Raw genomic sequence first — 23,947 nt, 5'->3', positions numbered from 1 at the left:
TGAGGCACGTACGCGTGAGTGGCAGCTTCCAGGGTGAGCGGATGCGTCTGATACGTATAATTTCTGGGTGGAGGTACGAAATCCGGACCAAAATTTCGCTCAAAAAAGTGGCCTAAATCCAAAACGAATAATATTCGATGCATATAAAATCAGTTCTACTGTACACTGTTGTTCGAGATGATAATACACGATTTAGGAGTGTTTTCTGTTCTTTGTTTGTTGAGTACAGGCAAAATTTGCTTCCTACATTTACAAAAAAATTAAGGAAACTGTAGCTCAGCAAAAACTTGGTGAATTTAGATACATTCCTTTCCCAAAGACTCCAGGCTGTATATTATGAATGCACAAATGTAAACTCCTATTACCCCTCCTCACTTAGTCCATGTCCTTAAATTTAAATAGCAATGTAAAAAAATTGCTTTTGTTGGTGAGTTTATAAAAAGTTTTAAACTTTAGTGTGTGGTGGAATATGTAAGATTTATGCACTAGACCCAGACCCATACTACACCAAATTTATTTACTACATGTTTCATGGGAGGGGGGACTATTTGCTAGCCTAAGTCGGACTTAGAAAAGGATGTGTACTATCAGATGGTTAACATATTTATACATGAGGATGTGAAGGTGGGGAAGTGTGCGATCAAAAGATGTTGAATCTGATACAAAGTGAGAGTTATTACAATTGCTCTTCATTGATGACTATTCTTTTGGAGGATTCTGATGACAAATTGCAAAGGTTAGTGAATGAATTTAAGAGGGAATGTAATAATAGAAGGAAATTAATAGTGAACACAGAAAAGAACAAAGTGATGAGCAGCAGCAAAAACTCCAGGCAAAGATAAATTGAACAGCAGATTGGAGAGAGGGGGAGTATGGAGGAAGTAGATTTTTTTTTTTCAACAAGTCGGCCGTCTCCCACCAAGGCAGGGTGACCTAAGAAGAAAGAAAATCCCCAAAAAGAAAATACTTTCATCATTCAACACTGTCACCACACTCACACATAATCACTGTTTTTGCAGAGGTGCCCAGAATACAACAGTTTAGAAGTATATATGTATAAAAAATACACAGTATATCTCTCCAAATTGCCAATATCTCAAACCCCTCCTTTAGAGTGCAGGCATTGTACTTCCCATTTCCAGGACTCAAGTCCAGTTATATAAAATAACCGGTTTCCCTGAATCCCTTCACTAAATATTACCCTGCTCACACTCCAACAGCTCATCAGGTCCCAAATACCATTTGTCTCCATTCACTCCTATCTAACACGCTCACACACGCTTGCTGGAAGTCCAAACCCCTCACCCACACCACCACCTTTACCCCCTCCCTCCAACCTCTCAGAGGATGACCCCTACCCCGCCTTCCTTCCCCTACAGATTTATACGCTCTCCATGTCATTCTACTTTGATCCATTCTCTCTAAATGACCAAACCACCTCAACAAACCCTCACTCCGAATTTTCTGCATAATATTTACATAATATTCAGATAGTTGGGAGTGGGCATGTTAGCAGATAGGTCTATACAAGGTGAGGTGAACCACAGAATAGATGGGAAGGCAGGGTATGTGTTACAACATCAGTGGAAAGAAGCTGTAAAATTAACCATGGATGCAAAGAAGAAAAAGGAGGGGGAATGTAGCAGAGTAGTGGTACCAACACTAACATGGGTATGAAGTACTGGTTTTGAAAGTTGCAACAAGAAAGCTAGAGGTAGTGGATATGTCATATCAAAGAGCTGTGTGTGTGGTGTGAATATCATACAGAATTATATCCTTGCTGACCCCATGATGATGTGGGGTCAGCAAGGGTATAATTATGAGAGCTGAGAAAATGTTGCTGAGGCAGTTTGAGCCAGAATAGAATGACTAAGAGGGTATTGTACATAAACCTGAGATGAGATGGACAGAAAGGGGTAGGAATTGTCTCAGGAATGGTTGGAAGGAGAGGTAAAAAAAAAAAAAAAAGAAAAAAAAAAGGCTCCGAGTGCCTTGGGGCATGAACATCCTACATGCTAAAAAGGCAGTGAGAGACCTAGAGACAAGCAGACCAATAGACAGATCTCCAGGAACATTGTGAAACTTAAGAGACATAGAGATATTTATAAACAGAGACCTAGAGAGAAACATGCATCTTAACTCTTTCAGTGGCTCTCACACAGAACTACATCACTGAGGCCAGGGTCCATCATATAGTTCTACATCATGAGTTAAGCTCACTCCAGTAAGCTGTGAGTGGTAAATTCTGGCCTAGATATGAGAGAATGGGTCTGTGCAGTGAGTGTGCACAGTATATAAAAAATCCTGCCCCACATGGTGCATGATGGGAATAGCAAAACTCTCAGTGTGTGGTTTAAAACAGCGAATTTGAGGTGTTTTCTCACATAGTTTTTATGGTTTCATTTGGTATCATTTCATGGATCAAAAAATATACAAATGATTTTAGTTGGTTTTAATAATGGAAGTAGCTTGAAATAGAGTTCAAGTAGCAGAAATATTCAATTTTTGCTAATTTTCCTGAGGACAAGTAAGGCTCCCTCTCTCCCTCCCCTGGTCTGTTTTATAGGTTTTTAAAAGGTCTGACTTAACCCTTTGAGGGTCGGTCATGTACTTGTACGTTATTGCAACCAGGGTCGGTCACGTACTTGTACGCATAAATCCTAGCGCCTTCAAATCTGGTGGAAGAAAGCTAGTAGGCCTACATATGAAAGAATGGGTCTGCATGGTTAGTGTGCACAGTATAAAAGAAATCCTGAAGCACGCAGTGAATAATGAGAAAAAAAAAACTCCGACAGTATTTTTGGTTTAAAACAGAGACTTTCGAGCGTATTTTCATATGGTATTTATAGTTGTATTCTCATTTTCTTGGTCTCATCTGATAGAATGGAAACAGAAACAGAGATGATTTTGATTGGTTTCACAATGACAAGTACCTTGAAATTGAGCTCAAAATAGCGAAAATGTTCGATTTTTACCGATGTTCAAGAGTAAACAAATCATGCCACAAGTCCAATACACATCAACTGGTGAGTCTAATATTCTTTCATGAGTGTGCTGATATTACTTATGTATACTACTGCATCATTGCAGAAATGGTATAACAGTAAATATTTTATTTTTTGTGAGAATAAAAATTTGAAAAGGAAAGCAAAAGTAATTTAAGAGGGACCTGGAGATGTGACTAATGAACAGATAATGTTATTTTAGTGCCAGGAATGTCTGTCTTGTTTATTCTGGACCCTATTTTGAAATTGGTATCTGAAATTTGTGTGAAATTGACCAAATTGCCAATTTCTGATGACTTTATTGGGTAGTTGAAATCAGTAAATGGGCAATTTCTGGTACTCAATCGACAGAACAAATGGAGTTCTAGTGAAATAGCTATGATTTTAGTTGACTGGAACATTGGAATTGGCCAAAAATAGGGCTTGAATTGGGTGAAATTGCTGATGCTAACTTTACAAGACCATAATTCTGTAGGTTTTCCATCAAATTTCATACTTTTGGAGGCATTATGATCGGAAAAAGATTCTCTATCATTTCATAAGTTTTTTTTTTTTTTTTTAAATTTTGCGACCCTGAGAACAAGTTTGGGAGAGGGCCTCTCGACCCTCAAAGGGTTAACTATTGGAACACTGTAAACCATGACTAATCATTCCTGGTTATATTTTATCTGACAAATAGAGTAAACCTTCTATTTCTGTGTGATTATCAAATGAACATGGAAGGTAAGTTTAATATAAGAGAAGCCTGGGGATGTGATTAATGAACAGGGACATGTTGCTTGAATGTCAAGGATGTCAATATTGTTTATGCTGGACTACTTTTAAAATTAAGTTTTTAATTTTGTGTAAAACTGGTCAGTTTTTTAATTCTGTGAACTTTATGGATTTGTTGTAATTGCTGAATGGATGATTTCTTGTGCCCACCAATAAAACTGAAGGCATACTAGCAAAACAGCTAAGAATTTGGTTGAATGAAGCAGCACTGGAATTGGCTTAAAATAGGATTCAAAATGGGCAAAATCACCGATGGGTAAACAGAGCTGAGACTACGAAGTTTGTACTTGCATAATTCACTAAGTTGTCCATTAAATTTCATACTGTTGGTGTAATTACCTTCAGAAAAAAGATTCTCTATAATTTCAGATTTTTTTTAAACTGGACATTGAGAGAAATATTTAATTCGTATTATATTTTCCAATTTTTTACTAAGTAGATACAGAACAGATATTATATTTGCCACAAATTCAGCTAATTAAATGTATACAAATCTTGCAATATTTACCTTTAACCCTTTCAGGGTCCAGAGGCCAAATTTCAAAGGGTGCACCAGTGTCTTATGAATTTTCAAAAAAACTTTTTGTTATTTTTTCTTATGAAATGGTAGGGAATCTTTTTCTGAAGGCAATAAGTATGAAATTTGATGGAAAATTGACGAAATTATGCTCTCGCGAATTTTGATGTGTCAGCAATATTTACAAATCGGCAATTTTGCCGACTTTGACTCCCATTTTAGGCCAATTACATTATTCCAGTCGACCAAATTCTTAGCTATTTCACTAGTATCACTTCTATTCTATCAATTGAGCACAAAAAATCGCCCAGTCAACTGTTTCAATTACAAAATAAAGTGATCGGAAATTGGTAATTTGGCCAATTTAACACAAATTTCAAAATAGGGTCCAAAATAAACAATGCAGGCATTCCTGGCACTAAACTAACATTTCCTCTGCTCATCAGTTATGTTTTCAGGCTATACAAATTAATTCCATTTTTGTTTTTTATTCGCAAAATGAATTTTTATTCAAACCAAAAAACAGAAGATTTACTCTTACGCAATATTGTAATGATTGTATAAATATCATCATCACATTTGTGAATGTACATATATTAGACCCACCAGGTGGCGTGTATTAGACGTGTGAGGTTGTTTGTTTACTCTTGAACATCAACAAAAATTTAACATTTCCGCTACTTTGAGCTCAGTTTCAAGCTATTTCCAGTACTAAAACCAATCAAAACCATCTTTACTTCTGTAATATATTTTCCATTCCATCAAATGAGACCAAGAAATTGCAAATAACACTATAAAAAACATATGAAAAAACACTGCAAAGTCGCTGTTTTAAACGAAAATCACGGTCTCAGTTTTTTCTCTCATTATACACTGTGTGCTGCAGGATTTGTTTTATGTGGTGCACACATACCACATAGATGTATTCTCTCATATCTAGGCCCAAATTTACCACTCACAGCTTATCAGAGTGAGCTGAGCTCATGGTCTGGACCCTGAACGTAAAGCCGCAGATCTACGGCACGGACCCTGAAAGGGTTAAAAACGCTATTTCAGACTTTTTAAATGGAACATACAGTGGAATCTCAGTACTCAAACAGCTCCCTACTTGAACAATTCGGTATCTGAATGCTTTGTTTGGAAAAAAAATCACTCTGTAGTCAACTGTTTGCTTGGCACTCGACCCAACAATTTTTTTTTTTTTTTTTGCATTTGTTGGTGTTTTTTATATTATATGTATAAATAAGTCACAGTGGAGCCTAAGATGAGTAGTGATAACAGCCAACCAAACAGAAAATTGGTTGGGAAATATTCGTACAGTATTTGTACAGCCTTCTGGAAAAGATTAAGTTTGAGTACCGAGGTTCCACTGTATGTATGGGTATGTGGCTCCAATGAAGACTGTAAACATTTAGGTCTTTAATTTAGTCAGAAAGACAGCTGCACCTACTCTACTTAATTTCAACTCGTGAGCCATTATGTAACTGTGCATAATGGACAAAAACAATTTTGTCGGCTAAAGTAAAACAGCAACTTCCATAGTCCAAGAGAATATGCTTTCACATAATAAAATTATTAATTATGAAAGCATTTCTAAGCCATCAATTAAGAGAAAAAATAATAACAGTCACCAAGGACAACAAATGCTAAATAATAGTACAGTATAAGGCAACCATATAGGAATAAGTGTGTTTTACATAAATTTACTATAAAAGTAATATACTGCACTTAACACAAAAAAAAAAAAATACACAAATACAAAAGCACGAGTTGGAGATCAGTTAACACAAATGCTGTATAAAAAAAAATTAAAATATATGAAGTGTCTATTATATCCTTATGTGATTTTTAACTTTAAAGATGTTACCTTAATTCAAAAAGGTTTATTTCTTCAGACCTAGTAAACACATTTAATAATGTAACTTACTCTGCGCAATTCACTTCGCAGTGGCTGGATACATTGATGAATCCATTACAGACATTGTGGAAAAGAAGAAAATTATTAATCTCTTTAAAATAATATAGAAATCAAAATACTTTATTTTATAAGCATAAACTAATAAGTAATGATGTACTGTACTTACAATACCGTCAATTATCTTTTACTCTTGTTTTCTATATTTTAATGGTTCCGAGGATCAATGCCCCTTTGGCCTAGGTTCACACCAAGCCTCTTAAATTACAAAGGAAATATTGTAGAAGTAAGAAATGTTAAGAAACAAGTGAAGATAAAAGTAAGTGTATACAGTACTGACTCCAAGTAGAGGTTTGTAAGATTTAGAGTTACATATCTACTATCTTATATCTTCATGAATCCCCCCCCCACACCCCAAAAAAAGCACTTCCATTTCATTTTCATATGACAGGATGGCATTACCTTCCTTGGTGGATGCTATCCACCAATCTACTACCACCTCCTCCTTTCAACAAACCAGCCTTATTCCACCAAAGGAGGGTGACCCAAAAAGAAAAACAAAAGTTTCTCTTTTTAACTTTAGTAATGTGTACAGGAAAAGGGGTTACTAGCCCTTTGCTCAACCTACTACCTACCTGTATGAAATCGAAGGCTAGACCTAGCACAAGAACTCCTAATTATAAACGTTTTCAATGTGTATAACAACTCTCTCGCTCTTTCTTTATGCAACTAGAATGTTCAATATCCTATCTTTATCAACCATATAATTATGTCCTTTAGCCATGGATTTCATGTACCATATAACTTTTGCTAACAGTTTTTATTGTGATAATATAACCTACATCCATGACTTACAAAATCATAAACATCTTGTTTTATAGTGTACAGCACTTGCAATAAATGTTCTCACTGAACATTCTATCTTCTTTCTCATCTAATTTGCCTCCAATAATAATAAGTTTGCTGAGTATACCAGGAAAAGTATACGGTAGGGTTATAAATGAAAGAATTAGAGGTAAGACAGAATGTAGGATTGCGGATGAGCAGGGAGGCTTCAGAGTGGGTAGGGGATGTGTAGATCAAGTGTTTACATTGAAGCATATATGTGAACAGTATTTAGATAAAGGTAGGGAAGTTTTTATTGCATTTATGGATTTAGAAAAGGCATATGATAGAGTGGATAGGGGAGCAATGTGGCAGATGTTGCAAGTATATAGAATAGGTGGTAAGTTACTAAATGCTGTTAAGAGTTTTTATGAGGATAGTGAGGCTCAGGTTAGGGTGTGTAGAAGAGAGGGAGAATACTTCTCGGTAAAAATAGGTCTTAGACAGGGATGTGTAATGTCACCATGGTTGTTTAATATATTTATAGATGGGGTTGTAAAAGAAGTAAATGCTAGGGTGTTCGGGAGAGGGGTGGGATTAAATTATGGGGAATCAAATTCAAAATGGGAATTGACACAGTTACTTTTTGCTGATGATACTGTGGTTATGGGAGATTCTAAAGAAAAATTGCAAAGGTTAGTGGATGAGTTTGGGAATGTGTGTAAAGGTAGAAAGTTGAAAGTGAACATAGAAAAGAGTAAGGTGATGAGGGTATCAAATGATTTAGATAAAGAAAAATTGGATATCAAATTGGGGCGGAGGAGTATGGAAGAAGTGAATGTTTTCAGATACTTGGGAGTTGACGTGTCGGCGGATGGATTTATTAAGCATGAGGTTAATCATAGAATTGACGAGGGAAAAAAGGTGAGTGGTGCGTTGAGGTATATGTGGAGTCAAAAAACGTTATCTATGGAGGCAGAGAAGGGAATGTATGAAAGTATAGTAGTACCAACACTCTTATATGGATGTGAAGCTTGGGTGGTAAATGCAGCAGCGAGGAGACGGCTGGAGGCAGTGGAGATGTCCTGTCTAAGGGCAATGTGTGGTGTAAATATTATGCAGAAAATTCGAAGTGTGGAAATTAGGAGAAGGTGTGGAGTTAATAAAAGCATTAGTCAGAGGGCAGAAGAGGGGTTGTTGAGGTGGTTTGGTCATTTAGAGACAATGGATCAAAGTAGAATGACATGGAAAGCATATAAATCTATAGGGGAAGGAAAGAGGGGTAGGGGTCGTCCTCGAAAGGGTTGGAAAGAGGGGGTAAAGGAGGTTTTGTGGGCGAGGGGCTTGGACTTCCAGCAAGCATGCATGAGCGTGTTAGATAGGAGTGAATGGAGACGAATGATACTTGGGACCTGACGATCTGTTGGAGTGTGAGCAGGGTAATATTTAGTGAAGGGATTCAGGGAAACCGGTTATTTTCTTATAGTCGGACTTGAGTCCTGGAAATGGGAAGTACAATGCCTGCACTTTAAAGGAGGGGTTTGGGATATTGGCAGTTTGGAGGGATATGTTGTGTATCTTTATACATATATGCTTCTAAACTGTTGTATTCTGAGCACCTCTGCAAAAGCAGTGATAATGTGTGAGTGTGGTGAAAGTGTTGAATGATGATGAAAGTATTTTCTTTTTGGGGATTTTCTTTCTTTTTTGGGTCACCCTGCCTCGGTGGGAGACGACCAACTTGTTGAAAAAAAAAAAAAAAAAAAAAATTATATATATATATATATATATATATATATATATATATATATATATATATATATATATATATATATATATAGATATATATATATATATATATATATATATATACTACACAAGTATTTCACCACTGACCGTGATACTAAGACCAAAAGACGCATCATCATCATCAGATTTTTCCTAATAGCATACGTAATTTGTAGCCCTGAGTTTCTTGATGAGGAATGTACTTTTAAGTACAAAACCTTCACCGATCTACAACTTCCTTCCTTTTTCATCGAAGACTACAAGAAAAGAACTCTTAAGATCATCAATTCTCCATGCACCAACACCACTCCTAACAAAGTTATAATCCTTCCCAACAGCCAGGTTGCAATGAACGTTTCCAAGGTACCCAAACAAACACTAGCAACGCCATCGCATCCAGCACTTCCATAAGGAATCTATTATTATTATTTTTTTTTTATTATCACACCGGCCGATTCCCACCAAGGCAGGGTGGCCCGAAAAAGAAAAACTTTCACCATCATTCACTCCATCACTGTCTTGCCAGAAGGGTGCTTTACACTACAGTTTTTAAACTGCAACATTAACACCCCTCCTTCAGAGTGCAGGCACTGTACTTCCCATCTCCAGGACTCAAGTCCGGCCTGCCGGTTTCCCTGAATCCCTTCATAAATGTTACTTTGCTCACACTCCAACAGCACGTCAAGTATTAAAAACCATTTGTCTCCATTCACTCCTATCAAACACGCTCAAGCATGCCTGCTGGAAGTCCAAGCCCCTCGCACACAAAACCTCCTTTACCCCCTCCCTCCAACCCTTCCTAGGCCGACCCCTACCCCGCCTTCCTTCCACTACAGACTGATACACTCTTGAAGTCATTCTGTTTCGCTCCATTCTCTCTACATGTCCGAACCACCTCAACAACCCTTCCTCAGCCCTCTGGACAACAGTTTTGGTAATCCCGCACCTCCTCCTAACTTCCAAACTACGAATTCTCTGCATTATATTCACACCACACATTGCCCTCAGACATGACATCTCCACTGCCTCCAGCCTTCTCCTCGCTGCAACATTCATCACCCACGCTTCACACCCATATAAGAGCGTTGGTAAAACTATACTCTCATACATTCCCCTCTTTGCCTCCAAGGACAAAGTTCTTTGTCTCCACAGACTCCTAAGTGCACCACTCACTCTTTTTCCCTCATCAATTCTATGATTCACCTCATCTTTCATAGACCCATCCGCTGACACGTCCACTCCCAAATATCTGAATACGTTCACCTCCTCCATACTCTCTCCCTCCAATCTGATATTCAATCTTTCATCACCTAATCTTTTTGTTATCCTCATAACCTTACTCTTTCCTGTATTCACCTTTAATTTTCTTCTTTTGCACACCGTACCAAATTCATCCACCAATCTCTGCAACTTCTCTTCAGAATCTCCCAAGAGCACAGTGTCATCAGCAAAGAGCAGCTGTGACAACTCCCACTTTGTGTGTGATTCTTTATCTTTTAACTCCACGCCTCTTGCCAAGACCCTCGCATTTACTTCTCTTACAACCCCATCTATAAATATATTAAACAACCACGGTGACATCACACATCCTTGTCTAAGGCCTACTTTTACTGGGAAAAAATTTCCCTCTTTCCTACATACTCTAACTTGAGCCTCACTATCCTCGTAAAAACTCTTCACTGCTTTCAGTAACCTACCTCCTACACCATACACTTGCAACATCTGCCACATTGCCCCCCTATCCACCCTGTCATACGCCTTTTCCAAATCCATAAATGCCACAAAGACCTCTTTAGCCTTATCTAAATACTGTTCACTTATATGTTTCACTGTAAACAAAATCGAACCACCATCAACCAGTCAATGCAGGAGTTTACACTATACCTTGTGGAGGCTGTGACAGGATATAAGTAGGTGAAACAGCAAGGAACCTTGAAACACATCTCAATGAACACATTAATGCATGTAGAAATAATAACTTGAACAATGCCTGCGTACAACACTGGAATTCCACCAATCACCCCATGAAATTCAACGACACCCAACTAATGATCAGAGAGCCTAATTTCTGCAGATGTAAATGCTTGGAATAATCATTAATCACTATTTCTAACACAAGCAAAATAAAGGCAGCTTCATCATAAGAACATAAGAAAGGAGGAACACTGTAGCAGGCCTGTTGGCCCATACTTGGCAGGTCCTTCACAAATCCAACCCACTAACAGAATAAATGCTACACAAGAACATAAGAATGGAGGAACACTGCAGAAGACCTACTGGCCCATACAAGGCAGGTCCTTATCAAAAGCACCCCTACCCAAAGCTACCCAAGAATTTACCCCCGTACCCAATGATACCAATCAAACCCAGCCCCTCCCACTCGTATATTTGTCCAATCTCTTTTTAAAGCTACCCAAGGTCCTAGCCTCGATCACCCTACTCGGAAGATTGTTCCACACAACCACAACTCTGTGCGAAAACCAGTACAGTGGACCCTCAGGTAACAATATCATCAGATAATGAAAAAATCGGAAAGCGACAGGTTTTTGCGTCAAAATATTGGCTCGGTTACCGAAAAAGAACTTGGTTAAGGACATTTGTCCCAAATGTGTCAGCGCGGCGTGAGTGGCCCGGACACTCCATGTACAGCCAGTGTGCCATTGTTTAGGACGATTCCACGCGTACATGCAATATATTTTGTATTATTCCATTGTTTTTAGTGAGCCCAAAGAAAGCTTCTAGTGCCAGCCCTGTGGTAAAGAGGGTGAGAAACATTACAGAACTTAAGAAAAAGTTTGTAGAAAGATACGAAAGTGGTAGTGGTAAAGGGTGGTAGTGATGGTGGAAGTGATGGTGGTAGTATGGGCCAACAGGTCTGCTGCAGTGTTCCTGCTCTCTTATGTACACCAACGAGGGCACTTCCCACACACCAGCCAGGGAACTTCCCCATATACCAGCCAGGGAACTTCCCTACATACCAGCCAGGGTACTTCCTCACATACCAGCCAGGGCACTTCCCACACACCAACCAGGGAACTTCCCCACATACTAGCCAGGGTACTTCCCCACATACTAGCCAGGGTACTTCCCCACATACCAGCCAGGGTACTTCCCCACATACCAGCCAGGGTACTTCCCCACATACCAGACAAGGTACTTCCCCACACACACGATTTGATCTGACTGGAACTTGTGCATGAGTGAATTGAATTATCAAAGCTTTTTGCTTGGGAAGCTGTTGCAGGCCATGCTGGCAACATCTACAATGACAATATTGTGTCCCATTTTAGGGAAATCTTAGAGAGACCCCAGAAACAAAGCTCTCTGGACAGATTTTTGGTGCGACAGGGGTCCAGTAACTCTCAAGCTGGTCCTAGTGGCATTATAAAAAAAGAAGGGAGGTAACCCCAGAAAAGGACTTGTTACCTGAAGTCTTTATGGAAGGGGATTCCCCTTCCAAACAATTGTAAACTCTTCCATCCTCTGCCCTCCTCCCATCTCACCACTCATCAATACAACTTCAATAAAAGTAAGTATTGAATATCAAAATGGTATACAATACCGACAGGTTGGTAGGTAAGACGCATAGGCAACAATTCCTGCCTACTTTCTGTATTCGACTGAAGAAGCCTACTGTGTAGGTGAAATGTTTCGGAATAAAGTTGCCTAACTGTTGCCTATGTGTCTTACCTACCAACCTGTCGGTATTGTATACCATTTTGATATTCACCCTGTCAGACACTGCAACACAATGGCATCTTGGTATAGAAAACACCTTGGACAACTTTTTCAAGTGAGAATTGTTTGATCTGAGAGAGACGTGACCTCTCAGTGGCTGCATTCTCACTACTACTACTCTGCACCTCTCCTTCCGACAGTATTTAAGTCTCCGCACTCTCGCTTGATCTTCAGATAGTTCCTGACTATGGAACTGAACTTCTCCAGGCTGAGGGACTGACAACCTCAAATCTATGACTACAAGGGTGATGGACTGATTACATCATCTTCCCATCTCTACTGTTCCTGCCTACTTTCTGTATTCGACTGAAGAAGCCTACTGTGTAGGCGAAACATTTCGGAATAAAGTTGCCTAAGTGTTGCCTATGTGTCTTACCTACCAAGGTAAGTATTGTTTATTCTGCATGTCTCATTGTTTTCTGTGCAGGGAAATGTATATTTCATGTAAAAAATTATTTTGTTTAATACTTTTGGGTGTCTGGAACAGATTAATTGTATTTCCATTATTTCTTATGGGGAAAATTAATTCGGATAACAAAAAAATCGGTTAAAGACAAGCTCTCTGGAATGGATTAACGTCGTTACCCAAGGGTCCACTGTACTTACCTATGTTCTTTCTAAATCTAAATTTATCCACCTCAAATCCATTATTTCTGGTAATTACCTGGTTCGACACCCTCAGTACTTTATTACTTTCACTTTTGTTTATACCCCTAATCCACTTATACACTTCGATGATATCTCCCCCTCATTCTATGTCTCTCCAGAGAGTGGAGATTCAAGGCTCTAAGTCTATCTTCATACGGGAGATTCCTTATACAGTAAATAATTGTAGTCATTCTTCTCTGTATGTTCTCCAATAAGTCTATATCCATCCTGTAGTAAGGAGACCAAAAGTAAGCAGCATAAATTAACTTCTGTTACTTATACTTCTTGAAATAAATCATAGAGTTAGAGTATGTAAGAAAGAGGGAGATTATTTCCCAGTAAAAGTAGGCCTTAGACAAGGATGTGTGATGTCACCGTGGTTGTTCAATATATTTATAGATAGGGCTGTAAGAGAAGTGAATGCGAGGGTCTTGGCAAGAGGTGTGGAGTTAAAAGATAAAGAATCAAACACAAAGTGGGAGTTGTCACAGTTGCTTTTTGCTGATGATAATGTGCTCTTGGGAGATTCTGAAGATAAGTTGCAGAGGTTGGTGGATGAATTTGGTAGGGTATGTAAAAGAAGAAAATTAAAAGTGAATATAGGAAAGAATAAGGTTATGAGGATAACAAAAAGATTAAAGTGATGAAAGATTGGATATCAGACTGGAGGGAGAGAGTATGGAGGTGAATGTATACAGATACATATTTGGGAGTGGATGTGTCAGCGGATGGATTTATGAAAGATGAGGTGAATCACAGAATTGATGAGGGGAAAAGGGTGAGCGGTGCACTTAGGAGTCTGTAGAGACAAAGAACTTTGTCCTTGGAAGCAAAGACGGGAATGTATGAGGGTATAGTTTTACCAACTCCCTTATATGGGTGTGAAGTATGGGTGATGAATGTTGCAGTGAGAAGAAGGCTGGAGGCAGTGGAGATGTCAAGTCTGATGGCAATGTGTGGTGTAAATATAATGCAGAGAATTCGTAGTTTGGAAGTTACAAGGAGGTGTGGGATTGCCAAAACTGTCATCCAGAGGGCTGAGGAATGGTTGTTGAGGTGGTTCGGACATGCAGAGAGAATGGAACGAAACAGAATGACTGAGTGTGTATAAATCTGTAGTGAAGGGAAGGTGGGGTAGGGGTTGGCCTAGGAAAGGTTGGAGGGAAGGGGTAAAGGAGGTTTTGTGTGTGAGGGGCTTGGACTTCCATTAAGCATGCGTGCATATTTGATAGGAGTGAATGCAGACAAATGGTTTTTAATACTTGATGTGCTGTTGGAGTGTGAGCAAAGTAACATTTATGAAGGGATTCAGGGAAACCGGCACTGCTGGACTTGAGTCCTAGAGATGGGAAGTACAATGTCTGCACTCGGAAGGAGGGGTGTTAATGTTGCAGTTTTATAAACAGTAGTGTAAAGCACCCCTCTGGCAAGACAGTGATGGACTGAATGATGATGAAATTTTTTGGGGGGGAGCCACCCTGCCTTGGTGGGAATCGGCTGATGTGTTAATTAAAAAATAATCTGTCAGCCTTATTGCACACACTTAGGCATTGCTGTCTTGGCTTTAGATTTCTGCTTACCATGACTCCCGAGTCTTTTTCACAGGGACAACAGGAGACTGCTATAGGAGGAAACTGTTGAGGCCACAAGGCATTATAATGTAGTAATCCTAGGAGACTTTAACTTTAGCAGATTGGAATTTCTTGATTGGGAATTTAGAAGCTAACGACTTCTTACAAGTACAGTTCTGGATTGTTTTTTGAAGCAGTTTGTGACAGAACCTACAAGGGGAAATAACCTGCTTGACTTGCTTCTGGCCAACTAGGAAACCCTTGTTAATAATTTAAAAATTACAGGGGAACTAGGCACAAGTGACCACAAATCAATTAACTTTTGCACTGAATGGAAATATGACAGTAGGATAATTCAGTAACGGTCCCAGATTTTCGCTTAGCAGATTACAATGGGCTTAGAGAACACTTATCATCTGTGGACTCGGGTAACAAAGAAAGCTATCCATATGACAGCTTTCTTAACACTATACGTGCTGCCCAAAGAACATTTATCCTGTATAAAGAAATTAGATCAAATAGAAATGACCCTAAATGGATGAATAATAGGCTCAAATATCTTTTAGGGCAGAAGAAAGAAATTTATAGGCACATCAAAAGAGGTGAGGGTCATCTTATGAATCAGTATAGAACTGACATTAAGTGGGACATTAAAAAGGGAATAAGAAGAGCTAAATGGGACTAGTAGTAGGTTGGTAGACAGCAACCACCCAGGAAGGTATTACCATACTGTTAAGTGACTATAAAACGAGAGCCTATAATTGTTTTACTTGATGGTAGGATTGCTGGTGTCTTTTGTCTGTCTCATAAACAAGCAAGATTACAGGTACATCTTGCTACTTCTACTTACACTTAGGTCACACTACACATACATGTATACGTTTATTAATATACACTCATCTGAGTTTTCTTTGAATTTATCTTAATAGTTCTTGGTCTTATTACTTTTCCTTTTATATCCATGGGGAAGTGGAATAAGAATCTTTCCTCCATAAGCCATGTGTGTTGTAAAAGTCAACTAAAATGCCGGGAACAATGGGCTAGTAACCTCTTTTCTTGTATAACTTACTAAAAAGAAAAAGAAGAAATTGTCAAAGTGGGATGTTTGAATGTGTGAGGATGTTGTGTGAATGATAAGAGATGATTGTGGATGTTATGAATGAGAAGTTGGATGTCCTGGCTTTAAGTGAAACAAAGCCTTAGCAGGTGGGAGAGTTTCAGTGGGGAGAAATAAATGGGATTAGGTCAGGGGTTTCAAATAGAGTTAGAGCTAAAGAAGGAGTAGCAATAATGTAGAAGGATAAGCTATGGCATGAAAAGAGGGACTATAAATGTATTAATTCAAGGATTATGTGGAGTAAAATAAAGGTTGGATGTGAAAAGTGGGTTATAGTAAGTGTATATGCACCTGGAGAAGAGAGAAGTGCAGAGGAGAGAGAGAGATTTTGGGAAATGTTCAGTGAATGCGTGGGGAGTTTTGAACCAAGTGTGAGAGTACTTGTGGTTGGGGATTTCAATGCTAAAGTGGGTAAAAATGTTGTGGAAGGAGTACTATGTAAATTTGGGGTGCCAGGGGTAAATGAAAATGGGGAGCCTTTAATTGAGCTATGTGTAGAAAGAGGCATGGTAGTAAGTAATACATATTTTAAAAAAAAGAGGATAAATATACAAGGTATGATATAGCACGTAATGAAAGTAGACTGTTAGATTATGTATTGGTGCATAAAAGGCTGATGGGTAGGCTCCAGGATGTACATGTTTATAGAGGGGCAATTGGTGTATCAGATCATTATTTAGTTGTAGCTACAGTTAGAGTAAGAGGTAGATGGGACAAGCGGAAAATGGCAACAACAAGTAAGAGAGAGGTGAAAGTGTATAAACTAAGGGAGGAGAAAGTTCGAGTGAGATATAAGCAACTATTGGCAGAAAGGTGGGCTAGTGCAAGTATGAGTAGTGAGGAGGGGGGGGTGGAAAAGGGTTGGAATAGTTTTAAAAATGCAGTATTAGAATGTGGGGCAGAAGTTTGTGACTATAGGAGGGTGGGTGCAGGAGGAAAGAGGAGTGATTGGTGGAATGATGAAAGTATATGGTGTGATAAAAGAGAAAAAGGAAGCATATGAGAAGTTTTTACAAAGAAGTGTTATAAGAAGAGCAGAGTATATGGAGAGTAAAAGAAAGGCGAAGAGAGTGGTGAGAGAGTGCAAAAGGAGAGCAGATAATAAGCATGGGAGAGGCACTGTCAAGAAATTTTGAAAAAAATAAGAAAAAATTTTGGAGCGAGTTAAACAAGTTAAGAAAGTCTAGGGAACGAATGGACTTGCCAGTTAAAAACAGAGTAGGTGAGTTAGATGGAGAGATGGAGGTAATAGGTAGATGGTGGGAATATTTTGAGGAACTTTTAAATGTCAACGAAGAAAGGGAGGCGGTAATTTCATGCACTGGCCAGGGAGGTATACCATCTTTTAGGAGTGAAGAAGAGCAGGATGCAAGTGTGGGGGAGGTGCATGAGGTATTACATATAATGAAAGGGGGTAAAGCAGCTGGAACTGATAGGATCATGACAGAAATGTTAAAAGCAGGGGGAGATAGAGCATGTATACTTCCTTTATATAAAGGGAAGGAGGACAAGAGAGATTGTAAAAATTACAGAGGAATTAGTTTACTGAGTATATCAGGAAAAGTGTATGGTAGGGTTATTATTGAAAGAATTAGAGGTAAGACAGAATGTAGGATTGCAGATCAGCAAGGAGGTTTTAGAGTTGGTGGGAGATGTGATCAAGTGTTAACATTGAAGCATATATATGAACAGTATTTGCATAAAGGTAGAGAACTTTTCACTGCATTTATGGATTTAGAAAAGCCATATGATAGAGTGGATAGGGGAGCAATGTGACAGATGTTGCAAGTACAGTGAACCCTCGGGTAACACCTTTAATCAGTTCCAGAGAGCTAGCCTTTAGCAAAATTAATTTTCCCCATAAGAAATAATGGAAATCCAATTAATCCGTTCCAGACACCCAAAAGTATTAAACAATATAATTTTTTTTACATGAAATATACATTTCCTTACACAGAAAACAATGATACATGCACAATAACTGAATGAACAATACTGAAATGACACTTACCCTTATTGTGGACTTGTTGATGAGTGATGAGACAGGACATTGTTTTTCTTGAACACTCTGGGACATGCAGGGAGTGTAGTAGGCATGCAGGGAGTGTAGCAGGCATGCAGGGAGTGTAGCAGGCATGCAGGGAGTGTAGCAGGCATGCAGGGAGTGTAGCAGGCATGCAGGGAGTGTAGCAGGCATGCAGGGAGTGTAGCTGACATGCAGGGAGTGCAGCTGACATGCAGGGAGTGTAGCAGGCATGCAGGGAGAGTAGCAGGCATGCAGGCAGTGTAGCAGGCAGCAAGTGTAGCAGGCTTGCAGGGAGTGCATCTGACATGCAGGGAGTGTAGCTACGAGTTTTTTCTTGAATTTCATTGAGTTTCTTTCTTTATCACAGGGCTGGCACTAGAAACATTCTTGTTTAGCAGTTACAAGCACGAAAAACAATGGAGTAATACAAAATATATCGCATGTACATGTGGAATCGTCCTCACTGGCTTTGTAAACAATGGCACACTGGCTGTACATGGAGTGATGGAGTGTCTGGGCCTGCTCAGGCCGCGTCGACACGTTCAGGACGAAAGCCCTTAACCGAGTTATTTGGCGTTAGCCGAGCCAATATTTTGACGTCAATGCAAGCCCTTAACCAATTTTAGTGCTAATCGATGAAGCCTTTTCCCGAGGGTCCACTGTATATGCAATAGGCAGTAAGTTACTAAATGCTGTAAAGAGTTTGTATGAGAATAGTGAGTCTCAGGTTAGGGTGTGTAGAAGAGAGGGAGACTACTTCCTAGTAAAAGTAGGTCTTAGACAGGGATGTGTAATGTCACCATGGTTATTTAATATATTTATAGATGGGGTTGTAGAATAAGTAAATGCTAGGGTGTTCATGAGAGGGGTGGGATTAAATTATGGGGAATTAATACAAAATGGGAATTGGCACAGTTACTTTTTGCTGATGATACTGTGGTTATGGGAGATTCTAAAGAAAAATGCATAGGTTAGTGGATGAATTTGGGAGTGTGTGTAAAGGTAGAAAGTTGAAAGTGAACATAGAAAACAGTAAGGTGATGAGATAATCAAATGATTTAAAGAAAAATTGGATATCAAATTGGGGAGGAGGAGTATGGAAGAAGTGAATGTTTTCAGATACTATTTGGGAGTTGACGTGTCAGCGGATGGATTTATGAAGGATGAGGTTAATCACGGAATTGATGAAAGAAAAAAGGTGAGTGGTGCATTGAGGTATATGTGGAGGCAAAATATTTTATCTATGGAGGCAAAGAAGGGAATGTATGAAAATATAGTGGTGTGAAGCTTGGGTTGTAAATGCTGCAGCGAGGAGGCGGTTGGAAGCGGTGGAGTTGTCCTGTCTAAGAGCAATGTGTGGTGTAAATATTATGCAGAGAATTCGGACTGTGGAAATTAGGAGAAGGTGTGGAGTTAATAAAAGTATTAGTAAGAGGGCTGAAGAGGGTTTGTTGAGGTGGTTTGGTCATTTAGAGAGAATGGATCAAAGTAGAATGACATGGAGAGCGTATAAATCTGTAGGGGAAGGAAGGCGGGGTAGGGGTCATCCTCGAAAACGTTGGAGGGAGGGGGTAAAGGTGGTGTTGTGGGAGAGGGGTTTGGACTTCCAGCATGCATGCGTGAGCGTGTTAGATAGGAGTGAATGGAGACAAATGGTATTTGGGACCTGATGATCTGTTCGAGTGGGAGCAGGGTAATATTTAGTGAAGGGATTCAGGGAAACCGGTTATTTTATACAACCAGACTTGAGTCCTGGAAATGGGAAGTACAATGCCTGCACTCTAAAGGAGGGGTTTGAGATATTGGCAGTTTGGAGGGATATATTGTGTATTTTTATATGTATATACTTCTAAACTGATGTATTCTGGGCACCTCTGCAAAAACAGTGATTGTGTGTAAGTGAGGTGAAAGTGTTGAATGATGATGAAAGTATTTTCTTTTTAGGGATTTTCTTTCTTTTTGGGTCACCCTGCCTCGGTGGGAGATGGCCGACTTGTTGAAAAAAAAAATATATATATACAGTGGTCCCTCAATAATCGTCCGGCCTGAAAGTCATCCATTTCGGAAATACTGTAGTCCTGTTTTTTTGTCAAAATATTGGCTCGCAAATGGTCCGGTAACTCGCTAATAGTCCTAATAGTCCTTCGTCCCGGACGCGTACTCACGCTCTGAGCCGCCTCGGCCTTTCCTTCCCAGCCAGTGTGCCATTGTTTACCAGTGAGTGACGGTCCCCTCACATGCTCCTACGAAGTATTTCATGATATTCCATTGATTTTAGTGCTTACAAGTGCTAAATAAGCTACCATGGCTCCAAATAAAGCTTCTAGTGCCAGCCCTTTGGTAAAGAATGTGAGAAACACAATTTATGAAAAAGTTTGTAGAAAAATACAAAGACGGTGGTGGTAGAGTGGAAGCAGTTGTGATAGTGGTTGATGAACATAAGAACATAAGAAAGGAGGATCACTGCAGCAGGCCTGTTAACCCATGCTTGGCAGGTCCTTTACAATTCATCCCACTAACGAAACATTTTCCCAACCCAGTCCTCAATGCTACCCAAGAAATAAGCTCTGATAACTCTATCCGCTCATTTGCAAGTCCCAAATGCGTGGATAGAGTTATCAGAGCTTATTTCTTGGGTAGCATTGAGGACTGGGTTGGGAAAATGTTTCGTTAGTGGGATGAATTGTAAAGGACCTGCCGAGCATGGGCCAACAGGCCTGCTGCAGTGATCCTCCTTTCTTATGTTCATCAACCACTCACAACTGCTTCCACTCTACCACCACCATCTTTGTATTTTTCTACAAACTTTTTCATAAATTATGTGTTTCTCACATTCTTTACCAAAGGGCTGGCACTAGAAGCTTTCTTTGGTGGTAGTGATGGTGGTAGAAGGTAGTAGTGATGGTGGTAGAAGGTAGCAGTGATGGTGGTAACAGTTGTAATAGTGGTAGAAGGTCATAGTGATGGTGGTAGTGGGTTCCTTCTTTAGTGATTCAGTGATTCTACCAATTCCTCCAATGTTGTTGGAGTTGTATAGGGCTACAAAAACCACCGCCACTCAGCTGCTGCTTCACCAAAATTATGGACGGCTTACACTCAGTGGCCCTTATATACCCAACAACAACACAATACAACACCTCTCGTGACATACATAATTTTTTTTTTTTTTTTATTATCACACTGGCCGATTCCCACCAAGGCAGGGTGGCCCGAAAAAGAAAAACTTTCACCATCATTCACTCCATCACTGTCTTGCCAGAAGGGTGCTTTACACTACAGTTTTTAAACTGCAACATTAACACCCCTCCTTCAGAGTGCAGGCACTGTACTTCCCATCTCCAGGACTCAAGTCCGGCCTGCCGGTTTCCCTGAACCCCTTCATAAATGTTACTTTGCTCACACTCCAACAGCACATCAAGTATTAAAAACCATTTGTCTCCATTCACTCCTATCAAACACGCTCACCCATGCCTGCTGGAAGTCCAAGCCCCTCGCACACAAAACCTCCTTTACCCCCTCCCTCCAACCTTTCCTAGGCCGACCCCTACCCCGCCTTCCTTCCACTACAGACTGATACACTCTTGAAGTTATTCTGTTTCGCTCCATTCTCTCCACATGTCCGAACCACCTCAACAACCCTTCCTCAGCCCTCTGGACAACAGTTTTGGTAATCCCGCACCTCCTCCTAACTTCCAAACTACGAATTCTCTGCATTATATTCACACCACACATTGCTCTCAGACATGACATCTCCACTGCCTCCAGCCTTCTCCTCGCTGCAACATTCATCACCCATGCTTCACACCCATATAAGAGCGTTGGTAAAACTATACTCTCATACATTCCCCTCTTTGCCTCCAAGGACAAAGTTCTTTGTCTCCACAGACTCCTAAGTGCACCACTCACCCTTTTCCCCTCATCAATTCTATGATTCACCTCATCTTTCATAGACCCATCTGCTGACACGTCCACTCCCAAATATCTGAATACATTCACCTCCTCCATACTCTCTCCCTCCAATCTGATATCCAATCTTTCATCACCTAATCTTTTTGTTATCCTCATAACCTTACTCTTTCCTGTATTCACTTTCAATTTTCTTCTTTTGCACACCCTACCAAATTCATCCACCAATCTCTGCAACTTCTCTTCAGAATCTCCCAAGAGCACAGTGTCATCAGCAAAGAGCAACTGTGACAACTCCCACTTTATGTGTGATTCTTTATCTTTTAACTCCACGCCTCTTGCCAAGACCCTCGCATTTACTTCTCTTACAACCCCATCTATAAATATATTAAACAACCACGGTGACATCACACATCCCTGTCTAAGGCCTACTTTTACTGGGAAATAATTTCCCTCTTTCCTACATACTCTAACTTGAGCCTCACTATCCTCGTAAAAACTCTTCACTGCTTTCAGTAACCTACCTCCTACACCATACACCTGCAACATCTGCCACATTGCCCCCCTATCCACCCTGTCATACTCCTTTTCCAAATCCATAAATGCCACAAAGACCTCTTTAGCCTTATCTAAATACTGTTCACTTATATGTTTCACTGTAAACACCTGGTCCACACACCCCCTACCTTTCCTAAAGTCTCCTTGTTCATCTGCTATCCTATTCTCCGTCTTACTCTTAATTCTTTCAATAATAACTCTACCATACACTTTGCCAGGTATACTCAACAGACTTATCCCCCTATAATTTTTGCACTCTCTTTTATCCCCTTTGCCTTTATGCAAAGGAACTATGCATGCTCTCTGCCAATCCCTAGGTACCTTACCCTCTTCCATACATTTATTAAATAATTGCACCAACCACTCCAAAACTATATAAGAACATAAGAACGAAGGAACACTGCAGAAGGCCTACTGGCCCATGCGAGGCAGGTCCAAGTCTCCTACCGGCTTAAGCCAATGCACCCAACCTAGTCAGGTCAGGTCACATTGACTTAAGGGAGGAACACGGCAACCGACCTGGTAGCACAAGCTATCAGGTCCAACTCACACCCACCCACATCCACTCATGTATTTATCCAACCTATTTTTAAAGCTACACAACGTTCTGGCCTCTATAACTGTACTCGGGAGTTTGTTCCACTCATCCACAACTCTATTACCAAACCAGTACTTTCCTATATCCTTCCTGAATCTGAATTTTTCCAACTTAAAACCATTGCTGCGAGTCCTGTCTAGGCTAGATATTTTCAGCACACTATTTACATCCCCTTTATTTATTCCTGTCTTCCATTTACAGTGGACCCCCGGTTAACGATATTTTTTCACTCCAGAAGTATGTTCAGGTGCCAGTACTGACCGAATTTGTTCCCATAAGGAATATTGTGAAGTAGATTAGTCCATTTCAGATCCCCAAACATACACTTACAAACGCACTTACATAAATACGCTTACATAATTGGTCGCATTCGGAGGTGATCGTTATGCGGGGGTCCACTGTATACACCTCAATCATATCCCCCCTAATTCTATGTCTTTCTAGAGAGTGCAGATTCAGGACCCTTAGTCTATCCTCATAGGGAAGGTTTCTGATACATGGGATCAACTTTGTCATCCTCCTTTGTACATTTTCCAGAGAATTTATATCCATTCTGTAATACGGTGACCAAAACTGTGCAGCATAATCTAAATGAGGCCTAACCAAGGATGTATAGAGTTGAAGAACAACCTGAGGACTCCTATTATTTATGCTTCTTGATATGAAGCCAAGGATTCTATTAGCTTTATTGCGAACACTTATGCACTGTTGTCTTGGTTTCAGATTACTGCTAACCAGAACTCCTAAATCTTTTTCGCAATCCGTAATATTAAGATCTACATTATTTAGTTTATATGTGGCATGGTTATTGTCCTGTCCAACATTTAGAACTTTGCATTTGTCTATATTAAACTGCATCTGCCACTTCTCCGACCACTGCATCAGTCTATTCAAATCTTCCTGGAGTGCTCGAATGTCCTCGTCAGAATGAATTCGACGGCCTATTTTGGTGTCATCGGCA

General features: G+C 39.8%; 1 protein-coding gene across 14 annotated transcripts in view; it reads right to left on the bottom strand.

The window, feature by feature from the left end:
* Positions 1–23,947, bottom strand: part of LOC128691673 (protein lap4) — an 854,149-nt gene that overhangs the window by 485,641 nt on the left and 344,561 nt on the right. For 12 of the 14 annotated variants that reach the window (XM_070088850.1, XM_070088860.1, XM_070088857.1 and 9 more), the window contains one exon: positions 6,224–6,247. The exons of the other annotated variants lie outside the window; for them this stretch is intronic. In XM_070088850.1, the coding sequence (XP_069944951.1) occupies positions 6,224–6,247 (24 nt within the window). The remainder of the gene's footprint in view (positions 1–6,223; positions 6,248–23,947) is intronic. 14 annotated transcript variants of the gene reach the window in all.

The sequence above is a fragment of the Cherax quadricarinatus genome, chromosome 26 (genome assembly GCF_038502225.1).
Source record: "Cherax quadricarinatus isolate ZL_2023a chromosome 26, ASM3850222v1, whole genome shotgun sequence".
In the NCBI taxonomy this organism is placed as follows: domain Eukaryota; kingdom Metazoa; phylum Arthropoda; class Malacostraca; order Decapoda; family Parastacidae; genus Cherax; species Cherax quadricarinatus.
Note: the sequence above shows the minus strand (reverse complement) of the source record. Positions and strands in the feature narration are given on the sequence as shown.